This window comes from Diadema antillarum, unplaced genomic scaffold (assembly GCF_040938485.1).
Source record: "Diadema antillarum isolate AM-2024a unplaced genomic scaffold, OU_Dant_1.0 scf00000068, whole genome shotgun sequence".
In the NCBI taxonomy this organism is placed as follows: Eukaryota; Metazoa; Echinodermata; class Echinoidea; order Diadematoida; family Diadematidae; genus Diadema; species Diadema antillarum.
The window spans coordinates 2,309,562-2,326,060 of record NW_027270957.1 but is presented as its reverse complement, the minus strand read 5'-3'; the positions used below and the strand labels follow the sequence as shown (position 1 = coordinate 2,326,060).

General features: G+C 38.3%; 1 protein-coding gene across 1 annotated transcript in view; it reads left to right on the top strand.

The window, feature by feature from the left end:
• The window catches only part of LOC139716656 (uncharacterized), a 33,690-nt gene extending 17,661 nt beyond the window's left edge, over window positions 1–16,029 (top strand). The window contains exons 7-22 of the mRNA XM_071628184.1: window positions 460–638; window positions 1,089–1,229; window positions 1,887–2,051; window positions 2,670–2,791; window positions 6,809–7,042; window positions 7,591–7,792; window positions 8,334–8,570; window positions 9,160–9,297; window positions 9,877–10,033; window positions 10,699–10,926; window positions 11,464–11,561; window positions 11,801–11,848; window positions 12,053–12,295; window positions 13,531–13,686; window positions 15,051–15,254; window positions 15,851–16,029. Coding sequence (XP_071484285.1) covers window positions 460–638; window positions 1,089–1,229; window positions 1,887–2,051; window positions 2,670–2,791; window positions 6,809–7,042; window positions 7,591–7,792; window positions 8,334–8,570; window positions 9,160–9,297; window positions 9,877–10,033; window positions 10,699–10,926; window positions 11,464–11,561; window positions 11,801–11,848; window positions 12,053–12,295; window positions 13,531–13,686; window positions 15,051–15,254; window positions 15,851–15,895 — 2,597 coding nt within the window. The 3' untranslated portion in view covers window positions 15,896–16,029. The remainder of the gene's footprint in view (window positions 1–459; window positions 639–1,088; window positions 1,230–1,886; window positions 2,052–2,669; window positions 2,792–6,808; window positions 7,043–7,590; window positions 7,793–8,333; window positions 8,571–9,159; window positions 9,298–9,876; window positions 10,034–10,698; window positions 10,927–11,463; window positions 11,562–11,800; window positions 11,849–12,052; window positions 12,296–13,530; window positions 13,687–15,050; window positions 15,255–15,850) is intronic.
• Window positions 16,030–16,499: the final 470 nt, after the last annotated feature.

The window sequence follows — 16,499 nt, the reverse complement described above, 5'->3', positions numbered from 1 at the left end:
CTTTTCTCCAATTCTAGTCTATCCTTTACTCCATTTGTTATTCCTTTTCCTCATTATTTCTACAGAGGTTGATGCATTTACTGTTGGTCTGTCACTAAATGCACATGCTTGCTCAAAAGTAAATCAGTTTTAGTATGCGTGCTAATGCATTGTCACTTTTACCAAGAAAACTAAGATTTTATGTTGCCACAGTTTGAACTGTCACTGTTCCAACAAAACAATATTACATAACTTGGTCATTCTGAAATAAAAAAAGCCCATATATGACATATGTGATTTCTGGATCATTTTATCATGCAGGCATTGTGCATAAATACACTAACCTTGGATCAAGCAGTCATGAACATAGAGAGAAACGCATCAGCATTTTGTTGGAAGTTAAATAATACTAGAGAGATATTATTTTCCCCAAGTATGTGTAACCGGGCACTCATGTGATGATGTTACTTTCCCCTATAGATGACCGTCCCTATGAACTGGCACTCCAGCTTGAACTCTTGACTACACACACATTCCCACAATGGTCTGAAGTCCTTGCCATTGCTCAAGATGTGATGAAGATTGTGAAGACAGAGGATCCAGAATACCACTCTCACCTTATCCAGTGCAGCCAGACCAACATCAAGATGGATCCTCAGGTAGTTTGCCAAGATTATCATCATGGAGATTGCAAGTAACAGATTCCAATGCCTTTGTTGTCATTAAGAGATTACAATGTAGGCCCCTATATACTGGATCTCAAGCTTCCATGCAGTCTTGGTGCATACATTAAACTTGAATCAAGCAGTCATAATTAGAGAGGTAAATGCTGAAGTTTTTTTTGTTTGTTTATTTGTTGTTTTTTTTTGTTGGAGTAGAATGTATGTTTCCTACTGTTAGTTATGTTAAAGTTGGCATTTGTTGATACTGCTAATAAAAGTGGAAGGATGTATTGTCTTATTTAATACTTTCGAATCACTGCTATCCCTAAATACCGTAACCACCTGTCAATCCTATATTCAAAAGTACAAGGTTTGCATATAGCATGTAATTTGAAATGTAAATGTCAGGTTCTTTCTCTGCTCTTTTGTCTTGTTTTATCAATGCAGGAGTTTCTAGTGCATCAAATATATGATGAAAAAAGGAAAGCGTCCTCCTTCACTACTGATGTAGCAGTGGACTCTGCTGCCATGGCAACAGGGGATATTCTGGCCAGTCCTCTGATGTTCCTCAGAAAGTGGCTTGGTGAAGTGAGAGTTAAATCTTGCAATAGGAAATCATCTGTTTTTTGTTGTTTTATGTATCTCGTAGTCAAAGTTCAGTGATATAGGATCGAGTACTACAGAATTTTGCAATTTCAATGAGAAATGAAGCTTACTACTGAGCATTGGAAATATTTAGGAAGTTGATGCTCTTCAGTGTGGAGAAGGGAATTGACCCTGTGCACAGGAAGGACTTCATTTTGTAACTTGAATACAATGATTTTCTGGAATCAAACCATAGCTCACTTGATCATTGCAGATGCTTCCATTCATAAACAAGCAGTTTTTTTTTTTTTTTGTTAATTACTTGCACATACTGAGAGTGAATTTTTTTGCTGTTGAGAGTAAATCAAGAAAAAGATTCTAATCATACCACACTAAACTGACTCAGAGCAGGCAGATATTTTTGAGTTAAATGGCATGTGGATACTGGGAGAACCATTGCCCTCTGTTTTGCTCATAATGTCTACCCACCCATCTCCTTAACCCGTTGAGGACGAGTCCCGAGTATACTCGGGCAGGTGTCTATGGGAAATGCTTATTGTAGCAAAATCAAACCGTCCTCAACGGGTTAAAAGCAATAGATCAATGAATCACACACATGTTGTCAAAATTAAAAGGATGCCCTTGTTAAACAATTCCCAGGGTTTTGTTGGTGTGTGTGACACGCTTGCTGTCCTCTACATGTGGGATCAGTGCTTCATGAATGGCTGGAGCCATGAGGTTCTGCGTGATCTCTGTCTAGCACTCCTCATGCTGCTGAGAGAGAACTTCATGCAACAGGCCCAAGACTACCACGGCATGAAACAGGTCAGTGTAACTTGCAAGAATTCTGACCCATTTGCTGAATTTTAACAGAAACTCAAGGTTTTGTTAGTTTATTACCTTTTGTCAGCCTGATGAAAGTTCTTGGTTTTTGCTGTTTACAATTTTTGAACCACCTGAGGATAGTATCACTCATGTAATTTGAGTGTTTTGTGTGTGCAACATTTGTGTGTGTGTGTGGGGGGGGGGGGATGTGTTTTGTGCTCTACATGCCTTGCTGTTTGAGAGACACAAAAAACTTAAAACTATAGATCCAATGTGTGCAGCTTGTATAGGTTGATGAGGTGATCATAAACGTGAAGGTCAGATCTGGTATTCATGTCCTTGCTGATCTTGTGTAAGTATATGCATACTGGAAGGAATGATGTGAGAAAGGACAGGGATCAGTTATGGAAGAGATGCAGATTGTAGCATTCCTTTAACCATCCACATTGCAGAATGTACAGTAGTAAATGTAGGATCGTAACAAGTGTTTTTGCATATACATAACAATTGTCGGGCCAAGCTGTTTTGTATAGCAAGATTTGTCTGTTAAGTAGACTATAATGAGCAGTGAAGCTAAACTTGATTTTGGTTTCCCCTACATTTCTAAACATGCACCAGATATTCCTGAGTGAGCCAAGCAGACTGTACACATTGGACATTCAGAAGGCTTTCCAGCTGCTGCAAAATGAGGGAGCTGTCACCCGCGTGCCAGCCATAAACCGTCGTCCTCTGAAAGAGAAGTAAGCACTGAGTGAAATTCTTTACTCTATGGGGGAAAATCTACCAGTTTTTCTCACTCAAGTATTTAGTGGTAATAGCCCAGTCTATATACTGTGCTTGTCATTGAATCAAACAGTGTGCTGTGGAAAGTCTAGTTCTAGATTAGCCATATTCTAATTGATTGCAGTAAGTAACGTTTATTTCTGTGTGTCTCCTGAGTTGACTTATGCTATTAGATTCAACTTAAGTTTTCTTTCTTTCTTTCTTTCTTTCTTTCTTTTTTTTTTTTTTTTTTTTTTTTGGGGGGGGGGGGGCATTTTGCAAATGAATTGTAATGCTACACCCAGGGAAGACAGTAGCTCAATAATGTGATACATTCATCTGGATGAATGGCATGTTGCAGTTTTGTCAGTTTTGTACCCTCAAAGTACTTGGCCATGTTGATCATCACAGAGGAAGAAAAAGTACCCATGATGTTTTACCCCTCTTTGATCCTGTGGAAATGACTTAGAACATTTCCAGGCATGTAAAATAGCATAGAATGGGCATTAATTGCAATGCGGTTCCTTCATTGTGCTGAAGATGTTGTTATGAAGGAGATTATATCACAAAAGAACATTGATTAATCAGATATTGGATTGTTTTCACCTTAGCACAATAATTATCTGTTTCCATGCCTGCTGGGAGTTGTGGATCAAATGCTGCCACAGGTATTATGGAGAAGTATTTATTGTTATGTTTATTGTATTGCTTACTACATACGGAATACATGTTCTACAGACAACTGGCCTGGCTGGCACTTCTCATAGTGTCATAAATGATGCTATTTTCCTGTTAGTCATTGTCTTTTCTCTTGGTATGTATTCATTGTTTAAACTTGCTGTATGTAATCTTTTTCTGTTGGTCTCCTTTTATTCATTTGCCTAGTACTGATATTCAGACCTCTAATCCAGACCTTTTTAAGGTCTCTTCCATGCCAGCTCCAAAATCATATAAGCCACGGAAGATGTCCCCTATTAAGGACCCCAAACTTGCAGCCCAGAATACAGACATACCCCCTCTACCACCAAGATCCCTGTCCCCATCCAAGAGTCCGACTCCTGACCTAGCAGTTGGTGGTTCTCTTCCCCAGTCCCACACCCACCCATCCTCTAATCCTGCTGCACTGTCCCCCAATCTTAGCTTGCACTCCAGCCTTCAAAGTGGGTCACTGCAGGGTCTCTAAAATGCTCTCTTGTATTCAACACAACTATGGGAGGAATTGCTCTATCCTATTTTCGGTGTCCATGCACTTGCACATTATTGTAATATATGTCCCTTCTGCTTAGTATTTGCATTTGTAATATTCTGTTTGCTTGTTTGTTTGTGGGCATTTTTTTTTCCATGGCCAATCCTGTCAATATTTATTAGAACCATGAGTTAGACTGCTTCATGTGTTCCTAGATATTCTTTGAATGTCAATGAATACATGAATATGTTTTGTAGAATTTGGACCCTTCCTCTTCATAGAAAAAAGGGGACAAAAAGGAGTTTATTAATATTTAGCCTTTGAAGTTGCTCTGCCTCAGAATTTGTATTCCTTTAGTTGAACATTTCTGAGTTGTTCTATCTCAGACACAGTCAAGCTGTGAATTTCTAGCAAAAGTGTTATCGCATTTGTCATGTCCTTGTGGTGTATATGTGTGATATTGTTGTTGTTGTTTTCAAGGAGGGGGTTGGTTTCATCATGGTTTCAGCATGTTGTCATGCTGTAATTACCGAACAGCAATTCATTGCATCGTAATCATCGGGGTGTGTGGTGGAATAGGCAAAAATGTTGTGGTCTTGCACTCTTTCCGGCCCTTAACCTTTGGAAATGCAAATCACATTAATCATGACTTAACTCATACTTTCAAACTCTATCATAAGATTTTTCATTTATCTGTTCAGCAGTGTATACTGTATATACACAGACACATTCATTTTGGGTTTGGTCACTAATAGAAGTGGTATGTCAATCTTATAGATTAATCCCTTGTTCCAGTGATTCCTATTTTGATCAGCACTGTCACCTAACAACTTCATGATACGTGATTGACACATGTGATTTCCCAAATTTGTGGTACAGCACCGGTACCTAAATTGATGTTTGTTTGAACGTGGGTATTATGATACAGGTATTAGAAAATCATCATGTGTTAAAAGCAATTGATTTCTTTTATGTAGGACCAATATGTTAAACTTGCATTTTACGTATTTTTCACTAAAGAGCTACACATGAACACCCTAGGGGTATGCTCATTTCTACTATTTTCAATACTCCACACTTTTAGATCCAGCATGAATTCCTCACAATTAGCAATGGTCAGAGAAAACAAATGAAATTACTTGCAGCAGCAGTCAGTAGTATATTTTTCATACCACAAAAAGATAGTTGCTTTGAATGAAGCAAAAGCAATCAAGATTAATAAGAAGGGGACTGCAATGGAACAAGTATTTATAAAATCATGTCCACTGATCCTACTGAGCCTCATATGATCAGCAAGTATGGCATCATGATCTAATGGTGATAGAACACTAGGCCCTACCATAGGTGACAGCCATCATCCATTCACTATCACTCTATGACTAAAGGAAACCTTCTTTTCTTGTTGTTTCCATTTTCAAAGCCTGATTTTCATACAGGTGACAAATTGTGATTATCAAAAATCTGGGCATAATCATGACCACTTGTGTGTTAGCTGTACTTTGCCTTAATACCCCACTGTGGATCTCAACTAAAGGCTCTACATTGCATCTATTGTGCGATTGTGGCTTGACATGGTGCCTTATATCTTTATCTAATGAATATCTTTGGTAGTAGGCCCTATGGTACATTCTGGAAAAATGCTGGTGCAAGGTTTGCTAACACTGTTCCAGTTCTGGAAAGATGTGGAATGCTATACAAATGGACATTTTTGCATAATTATTATTTCGTGCTTATTCTGGTAAAGTTTAGTTTTAATTTTATCGACTGCTAATACCTTGCACATGTTGACAAAATGTAGTGAACAAGATATTTACATTATTATCATTTGTGTGTGTGTGTGTGTGTGTGTGTGTGTGTGTGTGTGTGTGTGTGTGTGTGTGTGTGTGTGTATGTGTGTGTGTGTTTGCACACGTTCCATGGATTGCAAAATGTTTGAAAATTTCCAGACCGCAAAATATGTGTTTATGATTTGTGCATGTCCTGTAGCTTATAAGTTGTGTGAAACTATTTGTAGCACATATGTTACTGAGTTTGTTTGATTTTTTCTCTTTCTCAAATCCTAGCTCTTTTCTCTTCATTTTAATCAATAATTAGTTTGGCAATTTATTTTGCAAATATGGCATTCTCTTGTATAAATAATCATGATTAATGTATATTTCTAATGACTTTCACTGTCTTCTCCTTAACAAACAAAACTGAAAAATCTGCCAGAATGCATCTTTTTGCACTATTCTGATTGTCTTTTTGTTGTCATTGGTCTTGCATTCATGTTCATGATATCAACAACACACTGATTGTATGGCAAATAAAGGGAGTTTTAGAGTAACTGTGTCAATATTTTGCATGCTAATATTACAGCTCTCATGCAGAGGTGTGCTGTATCATTATTGTCAAGCCTGCACATTATATGTTTTTAGTCAAATGCTCTTTTGTGCACATGTAGGTATGAAATGCCAGAGCTGATACTTCTGTTGTTGAATCAAAGTTGCATTTGTGGTGGAGATGTTCTTAATTTTGAAGCTTGTAAACAAATTTTCTGTTGTAACATCCATATTATCGGCATCTATGTATATAAAATGCAATCAGACTAATTAAGACACTCAGCCTTAGTGCACTCCTGTAACCAAAAAGTATCATGCACTCTTTTGTGGTCACCAGTGAAATTTTTGTTTACCTTCGAATCTGCACCCTATCTTTCTGCACACATGATTGTCCCCACCCATTCATTCCCAACCCACCCCACCCACTCACTCCCTCATTCCCTCCCCACCCAACCCCCCCCCCCACACACACACAAACAAACAAACAGGAGGACCCCTCATCCCATCCACACAGATAGTCCATTCACCCGCTCCCCTATTAGTCTAGAGTCTCCCAGTCCCTCACCAATCCACCCAGATGTCCCCCTTGACACCCTTACTGAGGTGATTCCTGATAGGCAATCAGATGAGCTGGCACCTCCGTCCATCCCCAAACCAAGCCCACTGCCACCAGCAGCCCCTGAAGATCAGGAAGACATTGCTACCAATACGCCTGTCAAAAGGTCGGTCTCATTGATGGATTGATATTACATATGTTCCATTTTATTCTTTGATGCATAGTGTGTATCACTATACTGGTATGCTTTCATCCGTAGCCTACACGATTTTCGTCCCTAAAAACAAAAGCAAGGTAATTTGTCTGCCAGTTGTCCATTGGCATTCTCAGTACCATAAGATTTCATCTTTCTTGCCCCTCGGCATGTCAGAATGAACATCATTTTCCTTTTCATGAACTCCCATATTTGACAACAAAGTTAAGTAATTTTATGATAATGATGTGATTCCATTATTTTATCAGAGATACTTTCCATCCAAGGGAAATTTGACCCAAACTGATTTTCAGGCAAAAGGTTTGGGCAATAAGATAATAGAGATGTAATCTCAATTCACCTGTTTTTCAAGTGGCCTCTGTAAAAATACGAACAATATGTCACAAGTAACAATTGCTATTTACCAGTGGTAATTTTAAGTATTGTGGAAATCTTACTATTTGTAAATCAGAACTTCTTGCAACCTATGGTACTTCTCTTTACACTCCTTTGCACATCAGCGTGGAAAGTCAAAAGCCATCATCACCAACACCCAAACCACCACCACCACCCGATCCTATTGCAAGACCAGAGACACCAGAATGGGTGCTCTTTGACATCAGTGCAACCTCTGACCTCCCTGAGGCCGTTGACCCTACAGATGGTTATGACCTGTACATAGATGGGGTCAGGTTTTTGCCAGACAATGCTAGCATAGCTAAGGTTGGTAACTCGAACATTGATATTGAAACACATGTGTAGGCCCTAATAATGGTGTCAAATGTTTTACAAAATCATAATAGCAGAGTACAGCACAGGGTCTTATCAGTGCATGTAATGATGGATATATTCATGTCAGGCCATAAAATCAAGTATGCTTGTGGGGGGGGGGGGGGGAGAATGCACCCTACAAGCACTGCTTTTTAGCATTCCTCCCCATTTCCAGCATTTCTGTATACTTATGATATTCTGTAAACATTATGTATTGTGATGTAATTTTACATTTTTGATTTCTGTAAAATATGTATATGTTTCTGTTTGAAATGAAAACAAAAAACTAAATGAATGAAATGAAGTGAATGAGTCTGCTTGTATTCACTTTGGAATACAAATATACCTGTATTACTTATATCTCTTATAAGCACTATTATGTGTCCTGATATGTTTGCAGTACTACTAGAACAAATCTCAAGTAAAATACAGAGCGATATCACCATTTCCAAAGGATGTTCGTGTCAAGAATCAGATTCAATTTCCATCCCAGGTCACTGTTGCTTTTCTGGATGGGGGCAAGGTCAACTCTGCTGTAGACTCGGTGTCCACTCAGGCAGAGTGGTCATCCCCGGCTCGCTGTCCAAAGTTCAAACACCGTGCCACAGTTGAGACAGGAAAAGTTGGCGAGCTCATTGAGTTTAGAGTCTACACTGTGGAGAGACACACCAGCCAGTTAGTTGTCTTGGGATCATGTCTGCTCAGTGTATATAACCCTAGCACCAAGAAGGTGAGGACAGCTTTCAGTGTGCTTCCTTTCCATGTGGAGGAATATCATACCAGCATCAAATATTCATCACTCTCTCACTGTGTCTTCTCTTTGTAACACTGATGTACTGTAGCAACACTGTTTCTCTCACATACCAAAAGAGGAAGAGGGGGGGGGGGGGGGGGATGTGAGGGAGCTGGGAGACTTGTTATGAGTGAGTATTTTTATTTATTATTTTATTTGTGTCAGCTCTGAAATGTGCTTGCAGGAACAGACAGTAGAGGATACTTTTGTTGGATGTGGCTTGATACAAGTGTCACTATTGTTGGTGTTCATATTGATGTGAATTAGTGGAATCAGAACACTTTGATATATTTGTATTGTATTTCACTTCACAAAAAAAACCCAAATCTATCACTGTCTGTGCAAAACTGTTGATGAAATCACATCCAGTGTTATCCATAAGAATGAATATGTACCAAGTCCATAGCAGTTTGAAATTCTCTGTATGCTTCGTACACCAGTCTGCTACCTTCCAGAAGTAGAAGACATATGACACCTTACTAATCCATGCTATGGGTGTATTATTTTAAATTGCTTTCGTGCTTAGCTTAACATCGGTGGACACCAGCTGCGCATGAGACGAGGCTACCCCATCACCAACCATCCCACTCTCCCTCAATCTCTGGACCATCTTCCTCCAGTCCCAGGCTGTTCCCTGCTAGTGAGACTGCTAGTCAGGTCTGACGTAAGTTGTGTGTGACTAGTAGCAACATCTCAATGTCTAGGCAGTGTGTGCATTCCAAACACATAAAGAAGAGAATTTCTGAGAAGTCCAAGATCAGTGCCTTTGCATACAGTCCATTAAAAATGACACAGAGAGACCACCATAGGCAGAATTCACTACAGTAATGGACCTGCACTAATCTCTGCAGATTGCCTCTTCCTTTAATACAATAACAGAACAAATATTGTGATTTATTGGGAAGGTAAAGTAAGATATTGCAGAAGTGTGCATCATATTGGGAAAATCTTCCTTTTGAATTCCCGTTGGATTGTAACCATTGGAAATTACAATCTTGTGAAGCATTCTTTGTAACTTTTGGTTAATCCTATGATTGAAATGTAAGTTGAAATGTTGATCATATTGAGATTCTCATGATGTAAAACTAACATATGTTCAATTTGATGATGAATTTCTTGTTTCAGTCTGTTACTAAATAAGAGGGAGGATTTCCCAGTTACTATCTAGGTTTACATTATTGTATTAATTGCTTTTGAAGGTTTTACATTTTGACACTTCCCTCCTTCTCCTCTATGCCAACAGGACTTTCTAGAAGCACCAGTATACACCAGTGGCTTTTACCATTCTCACCAGTGTAAGCCAAATGAATCAGAGGTCAATGTAATCAAACACTACAAAGCAAGATCTGACTGGCAGAAGACTGAGAAAGAAGCCATCTTGGAACTGGCTAGAAGAGAAGGTAAACTGGGTATTTCGACATTATCTCTTTGTCAGACATAACATGGGCATGCTGTGGCTGAGATATGTATTCAGTTTGAGGGTGAAAAAGATAAATCAATCCAAATTCAGGTTTCCTGCATATACTCTGTGTACAGAAAGTGTGTGATGTCATCAGGTTCAAAGCATTTTATGGTAGACCAACAACTGGTTTCCACAAATGTTATTGGTTTTATTATTCAGTGTATGCTATATGCAGAGAATAACATGTATGTAGCAGTGAATATTTGATTGTACCTGAATATGAGGAGGGCCCAAGTTCAGAAGAGAGAATTTCGAGAAAGAACAAACTTACAAACAAATAACATCCCAAAATTGTCATTTTTCTTTTATTGATGGTAATGTTATGTATACAAATGCACAGCAGTCATTTGAATGATTATCTATATTTTTGTATTACTTACTTTGCAAGAGGTCTCCAAAGATGAAAGCCAAATTTGGTCTTGAACCTTTCTTATATTCAGGTATTTAATTGATAGATAGGCTGATTATAAGCATTTAGTGTGTGCTCAGTCATATTGTTGTGCAATTTTTGTTTGGTTAATTACAGGCATGCATAATTACATTCTTGTACCTACAAATCTTATTTATTTCCTTCTGTTGCTCTCAAAACATAATTATACTAAGATGACAGACACGGTGCTAGTACATCCAGGCCAGCAAGGGAACAGGAAAATGATGATGTGTGGTCCAGACGATCTGATGAAGACATTGAGAGGTGGCTGACAGATAGACTAGACCTTTCAAAGCTTCCAAGGGACAGAATGCCTCCATTGCTGGACCTTGTCCGCTGTGTGGACTATGACAGTACTGCCGGGGTGGCAGTCAGAGTCCGGGCTGCCTTTGGTCTCCAAGGTAATTGCAATTCACCTTCACAATAAGCTATCTTGTAATTGGCTCGTGCACATGATTTCTGAAAATTACCTTTCTTTTTTTTTCTGTTGGTTAGGCACTTCACTCATTTTCAAAATGACATGAGTGCATGAGCTCCACCTAGCTGTTCATGGAGTTCATGTTCAAACAAAGCATGAGCTCATTTAGACCAGGCGACCATAATGGCTGGTCAATCATCACTTTTGGTTAGCATCCATTTCATTGTTTTGCATTGAATGCACCAAAAAACTTTTCTGTTGTTATTCAATGTACTAGGCGTCTAATGAACATTCTGTTACTGTCAGGTGGATTTGCTGGCAAGCACTTTTTGTATTGATTTCATGGTTTATCATTACATCACAGATGCTTGTCTTACTGAATGTAAAAACCAACATGCCTGTTATGGCAAATGACCCCCTTATGCTCGTGTGCAAAGTCAAACTACGAAATGGCTTATGAGGGAAATTCAGGAGCAACTTGTGCTACTTTTATAATGCCTTTATTCATATGAACACATAGATGGTACAGAACAATTATTATCAACAGGTGCTGTAGGTATTGCTATTCCAGATGGCACAATGATTATCAACTGGGGCTCAGCTCCTTGCACTGGACAGGTGTGTTATTTTTTCAGACTCAAAACCTTCCATTTCTGCCACATTCAGTACTTTTGTGATTTCTACATATGCCCATGAAAGTATTAGCATGGGTATGCAGTATGTCAAATGCAAATAGTGCAACCTACAGCAAGAAAGAGAACTATGATAATCAAGGGAGAAGAAATATGCATTAATTTGTGCAATTAAAATTAGTGATTTTTCATTTCATTTAATGTATGATTATTTCCCTCTAATAGTGGTACAGTCATAAAGTGAGGTCACCTAGATGGAAAGACAGACCACGGGTCAGTTTAGTTTGTGCATCTTGTTTTGTTTTGGTTATTTTTCTTAATTCTGATGTTATGTGATTATCCTATCATTATTGAACCAGTGGTTTTACAGTGTACCAAGTGATTGCAATCACACCAATTTGGTGCAACAGATTCACTAAGATCAGTCAGTATTCACAATATTCATCAGACTTTGCCATTTGTTTTGTTTTATTGCAGGTACTACACCCTCGGTATGATGAGCGCTTTGTTCTCTTTCTCCAGTTCTTTGGGATGGAATGCACTTACCAACCAGACCCCTCGGGCCACTCCAAGGGAATGGTCAAAGGTGCTGGTGGTAAGGAGGACGTAAAACTGGACAGCTCCTCTTACTTGGGTTGGAGTGTCCTACCCGTCTTTGACCAGGGCTGTGTCCTGCAGGGTACATTCATCTTTCCCATCTTCCAAGATACCAAGGACAAGGTGAACAGGCTTATTGCTTTGCAGTGCTTCATATTTTGTGTTTGTTTGTGTGTGTGTGTGTGTGTGTGTGTGTGTGTGTGTGTGTGTGTGTGTGTGTGTGTGTGTGTGTGTGTGTGTGTGTGTGTATCTGTTTGTGTCTCCTAATTCTGCTTGTTACTTTGTTTTATCATATGTATGCATGTGTGTAAATGTGTATACATTGTATGTAGGGATTAGCCAGATGTGAGTAAAAAAAGGGAAACAACAGCCTGACAAATTGCACTGTGTATGAGGGATAGTTTCTGATTAAGCCCCTAGAGTACATTGAATTGTTTTACTCTGCTGAGTTATGAGTGACATCAATGTGATTATTGAAGGGGTACAAGGTGATTGAGACTGAAATTGATATACATTACATATTCACAGGGCTGCCAACCTTGAGTGAGTGTTTGGACTGAGACACTGCGAGGGAGCAGAACGACCAAACCCAAGGATTGAATTTGATTGAACCGATCAAGCATATTGAATGTTTGGAATATTGGGGATTTTAGAGACTTTAAGTTTTAACTTTCTGTTTTTAGGGTTCAGCATGAGAATTTGTTATCAGATTGAGACAACTAGAATTGGGTGAATTGCTTGAGAGTTGGCAGCCCTGCAGTCATTCTAGCCCATGCACAACCAGCTGAGCACTCATCAGTGTTTAGCGACGTTCATTTCATTTTGTTTATCGTGGGATTTGTTTATGGCATTTATATGAGATCCATACAGTAGGTCATATGAAACATTTTAAGGGACAAATCACATTGTAATGGAGTAATTAAAAGAATAAAAGGTGGTTTTGTAGAGGAAGACACATGTTACCAATGAGATGTGTAGGCACAATGTATGTGGAAAACAAGGCTTTGATTGAGGAGCATTTTGAATGCTAGTATTTTTTTTTCTCTAAATGTATACAATTTGGATTCTTTAGGGGATTAAACAAATAAACCAAAGTCAAGGTCATGAAAACACTCCAAAAATGGAGCACTTGAAAAAAAAAGAAAAGGGCAACTTAAGAATTGATAATATGATATGCACAGGCATTAGCATTAAAAAATAGAATAGGAGCAGGGTCAACTTGAGGAGATGGGGTAGATTTATAGTGAACAGACAGGGTAAGACTGAAAGTGTAGTCACATTGATTCATGTTATCTGCAAGGTGTGATTTTTGTATATGAACAACAATAATTCTGATGCCATCATTGTTTCTCAACCAGTCTTCCTTAAAAGGCTTGAGTAATTCTACTAGCCTGGAGTCCTGGATCCAGTCCTCGCTGCAGCAAAAGTCCATCAAGGTTCATCCCAGTCACCCATCTGCCATTGCCTCTATCTGGGATGCTCACTTCTACACTGGCCAGACAATACCCCTTCCAGTAAGTAATAACAACTTCTCTCTCTCTTAGCTTGTGTGTGAAGTCATGACAACAGAAACACAACCACTCAGATGTAGCATAGTGATGACACTTACAGCTAATCTTCCCGTCACAAAATTTTCCCAAGGTTGTAGTAACTCTCTTTTCATTTGGTTTTCTTACTACATGCTCTACAATATCTACATATTCATAGATCAGCACTCAGAAATGTTTGATGTGCCAGAGGAAGATTTAGGATATGTGGTAGTTTGTTATTTTGTGTGTAATACCTTGTTATGATAATGAATAGTGACCAAAATGTTCTGAGTAAGTTTTCCATGCTGGTTTTGCTTTATGTGTGCATTATGAATATCACAGTTCGAAGTGCATATCTTATTGATGATAGATTTTTTCCATCTCTTGTTTCACAAAGTGAGAGCATGATTCACAAAGTGAGAGCATGATCATTATCTAAGCATGACACTCTTAAACATACCTCTAACAAAAGCCTTGAATATTCCAAATACCAGTATCAAGCATTATTGCACCTTGTTGTACCTAGTAATAGTCATAATTGCAGACCTGCTTATTATTGTCACATTTCCTGTGGTGATATTTTAGTTGTAACTGAGCAGACATTTCTCACACCTGTTTATTAGCTATTAGAAGCAATGTACATTTACTTCTTATTTATCATTTTCTTCTTTCTGTTGCCACTTTTCTTGTTAGGGCATGAAGACTGATTTCCTGTCTCATAAAAACTTGAAAAAAAAATCTGTGACAATGATATATCAAGTTGGGGAGCAGTTGTTTTGTTGAAGCCATCTATAGGCCCTAAGAACCAGAAAGAATGACCAATGAATAAATTAAGACAGAAAGGTAGGGGGCATGATATTGTACCAAAATCACCAACTTGTGAAATGTCTTCACATGGTAAATTTTAACATTTGCAAATGCAGAAGTTGGTGTCACAACAGAAGAAATGGTTGAATTGATCTTGAGTGTATTTGCCGATCACACACACAAAGGAAGGCTTTCTCTAGTGCTCTCTTGTGGTTATATGAGTACTGGTACACATATTTCTGATTTCAATAGTCGTGGGCACCGTTTCATGAAAATTGTCAGTTTCTGACAATCACCATAGTAACAGTCAGACACCAGCGAGCTTCTCAGCCAATCAAACCAAGGATTCTACTGAAGTTGTCAGAGACTGACAACTTGTCAAGGCTGACAACTTTCATGTAACGGTGCCCTGATCTCTTACCCAAAATATATGCACAGTGCACAGAGATTCATAGAATTCACCAACTCAGTTGTTACTAATGTCCAATAACATGAGCATCTCCAAGTAACGGCCATATTCTCTTTTCACTGACATATTTCAGAGGAGGGATCATTTGTTGAACATTGCTGGCGATTACAAGAAGTTCTCAAGCACTGCTCAGAAGAAGGCTGGACGGCTACTGAATGAAATCATACTCCAAAGCCTTCCTTCTGTGGTCCAGAGTGAGGGAACCCAGGGTCAAAAGTACCAAGCTGAGAAACAGAACTTTGAGGATAAAATACAGGACGCTGTCACAGATCTTATGGTAAGGAAAGAATGACAGACAACAATGGCAGAACATGAAAGTAGAAAGATGCTGGGAAATTTAACATCCTTTCCCAATTATTGTGCAACAATGTATCAAGATATTCTCATATCAAGATTATAATTTCATTCAATTTTCTTAAGAATGGTGCCAAATTGTGTGTTCTTTCTCCAAAAAGATTGGCGTAATTCTTCTTGTTGTTTATGCACGTCAACTGTTCTACTGGCATGTTGTTAGTGGGAAGAAAATATACAAGAAAAATTTGATGGTTTGATTTTTAAGATGATCATCACACAAAAATAGACTAGTGAAATTACATGATATTGGCAAATTTTGCATTCCTTAGAAAACTTTTGTTTGCTCCTCAACAATGATTGAGTTATGTTTTATCAAATTGTTTTGTAATGTGTTGGGGGAAAAAATGGCCAAAGCAGCTCTGATGTGGTCTTGAAATATAAGTTATAGTGTATTATTCTGGATTTTGAAAATTTGAAGAAAAAAAATCAATACAATGTGAATTAATTTGCATATAACACTTCATATCCTATCACAAACACATCTGGTAAAATAGCTGATAATATGAATTCTTCTTACAGGAAAATGCACTGCTGAGCACAGGCCAAGCTCCACTCAAAGACTAGGGCTCTAAGGGTGGCAGGACCATGTTGACAACTATCTCCAGGGATACAGAGCTTTGGACCACTCTCTGTCTGTTCAGCATGCTGAAGAAGGATGAATGAAGGATACTTTTTCATGTACAGCTTTTTGAAAGTCCAAATGCTATATGTAGTACATGATTAGCTATTACCTTGTATTCAAATCAGTGCTATAATGTAAATTGAACTGATTTATTATAATTTTTTTTTTAATTTGTACATATGTACATTGGCATATTTGTTATATCCTACAATACATGGTAGTTGTTATTTCTGGACATTAAAAACCTATATGCTGTGTACATGTCCTTATGATTCTAAGGTCACCATTTTAAATGTGTCCTTTATTGCTGTATACAATTGTCTCCACCTATTTACCAGATAATGAGGTACTTCCTGCTAATTAGGTAGGATTTGAGTAAACACACCCTGTGAATCTGATGTTCACCTGTCTTCATGTGTTTATCAGTCAGGTACAGTGCTTATATCCAATCATTCAGACCCACTTTAGTGGAAGCGCTACCAGAATGGTAAAGTGTAACAAAATTCAGTGTAACAAATGTGTTATTTCATCTCTTAACTCTTTATG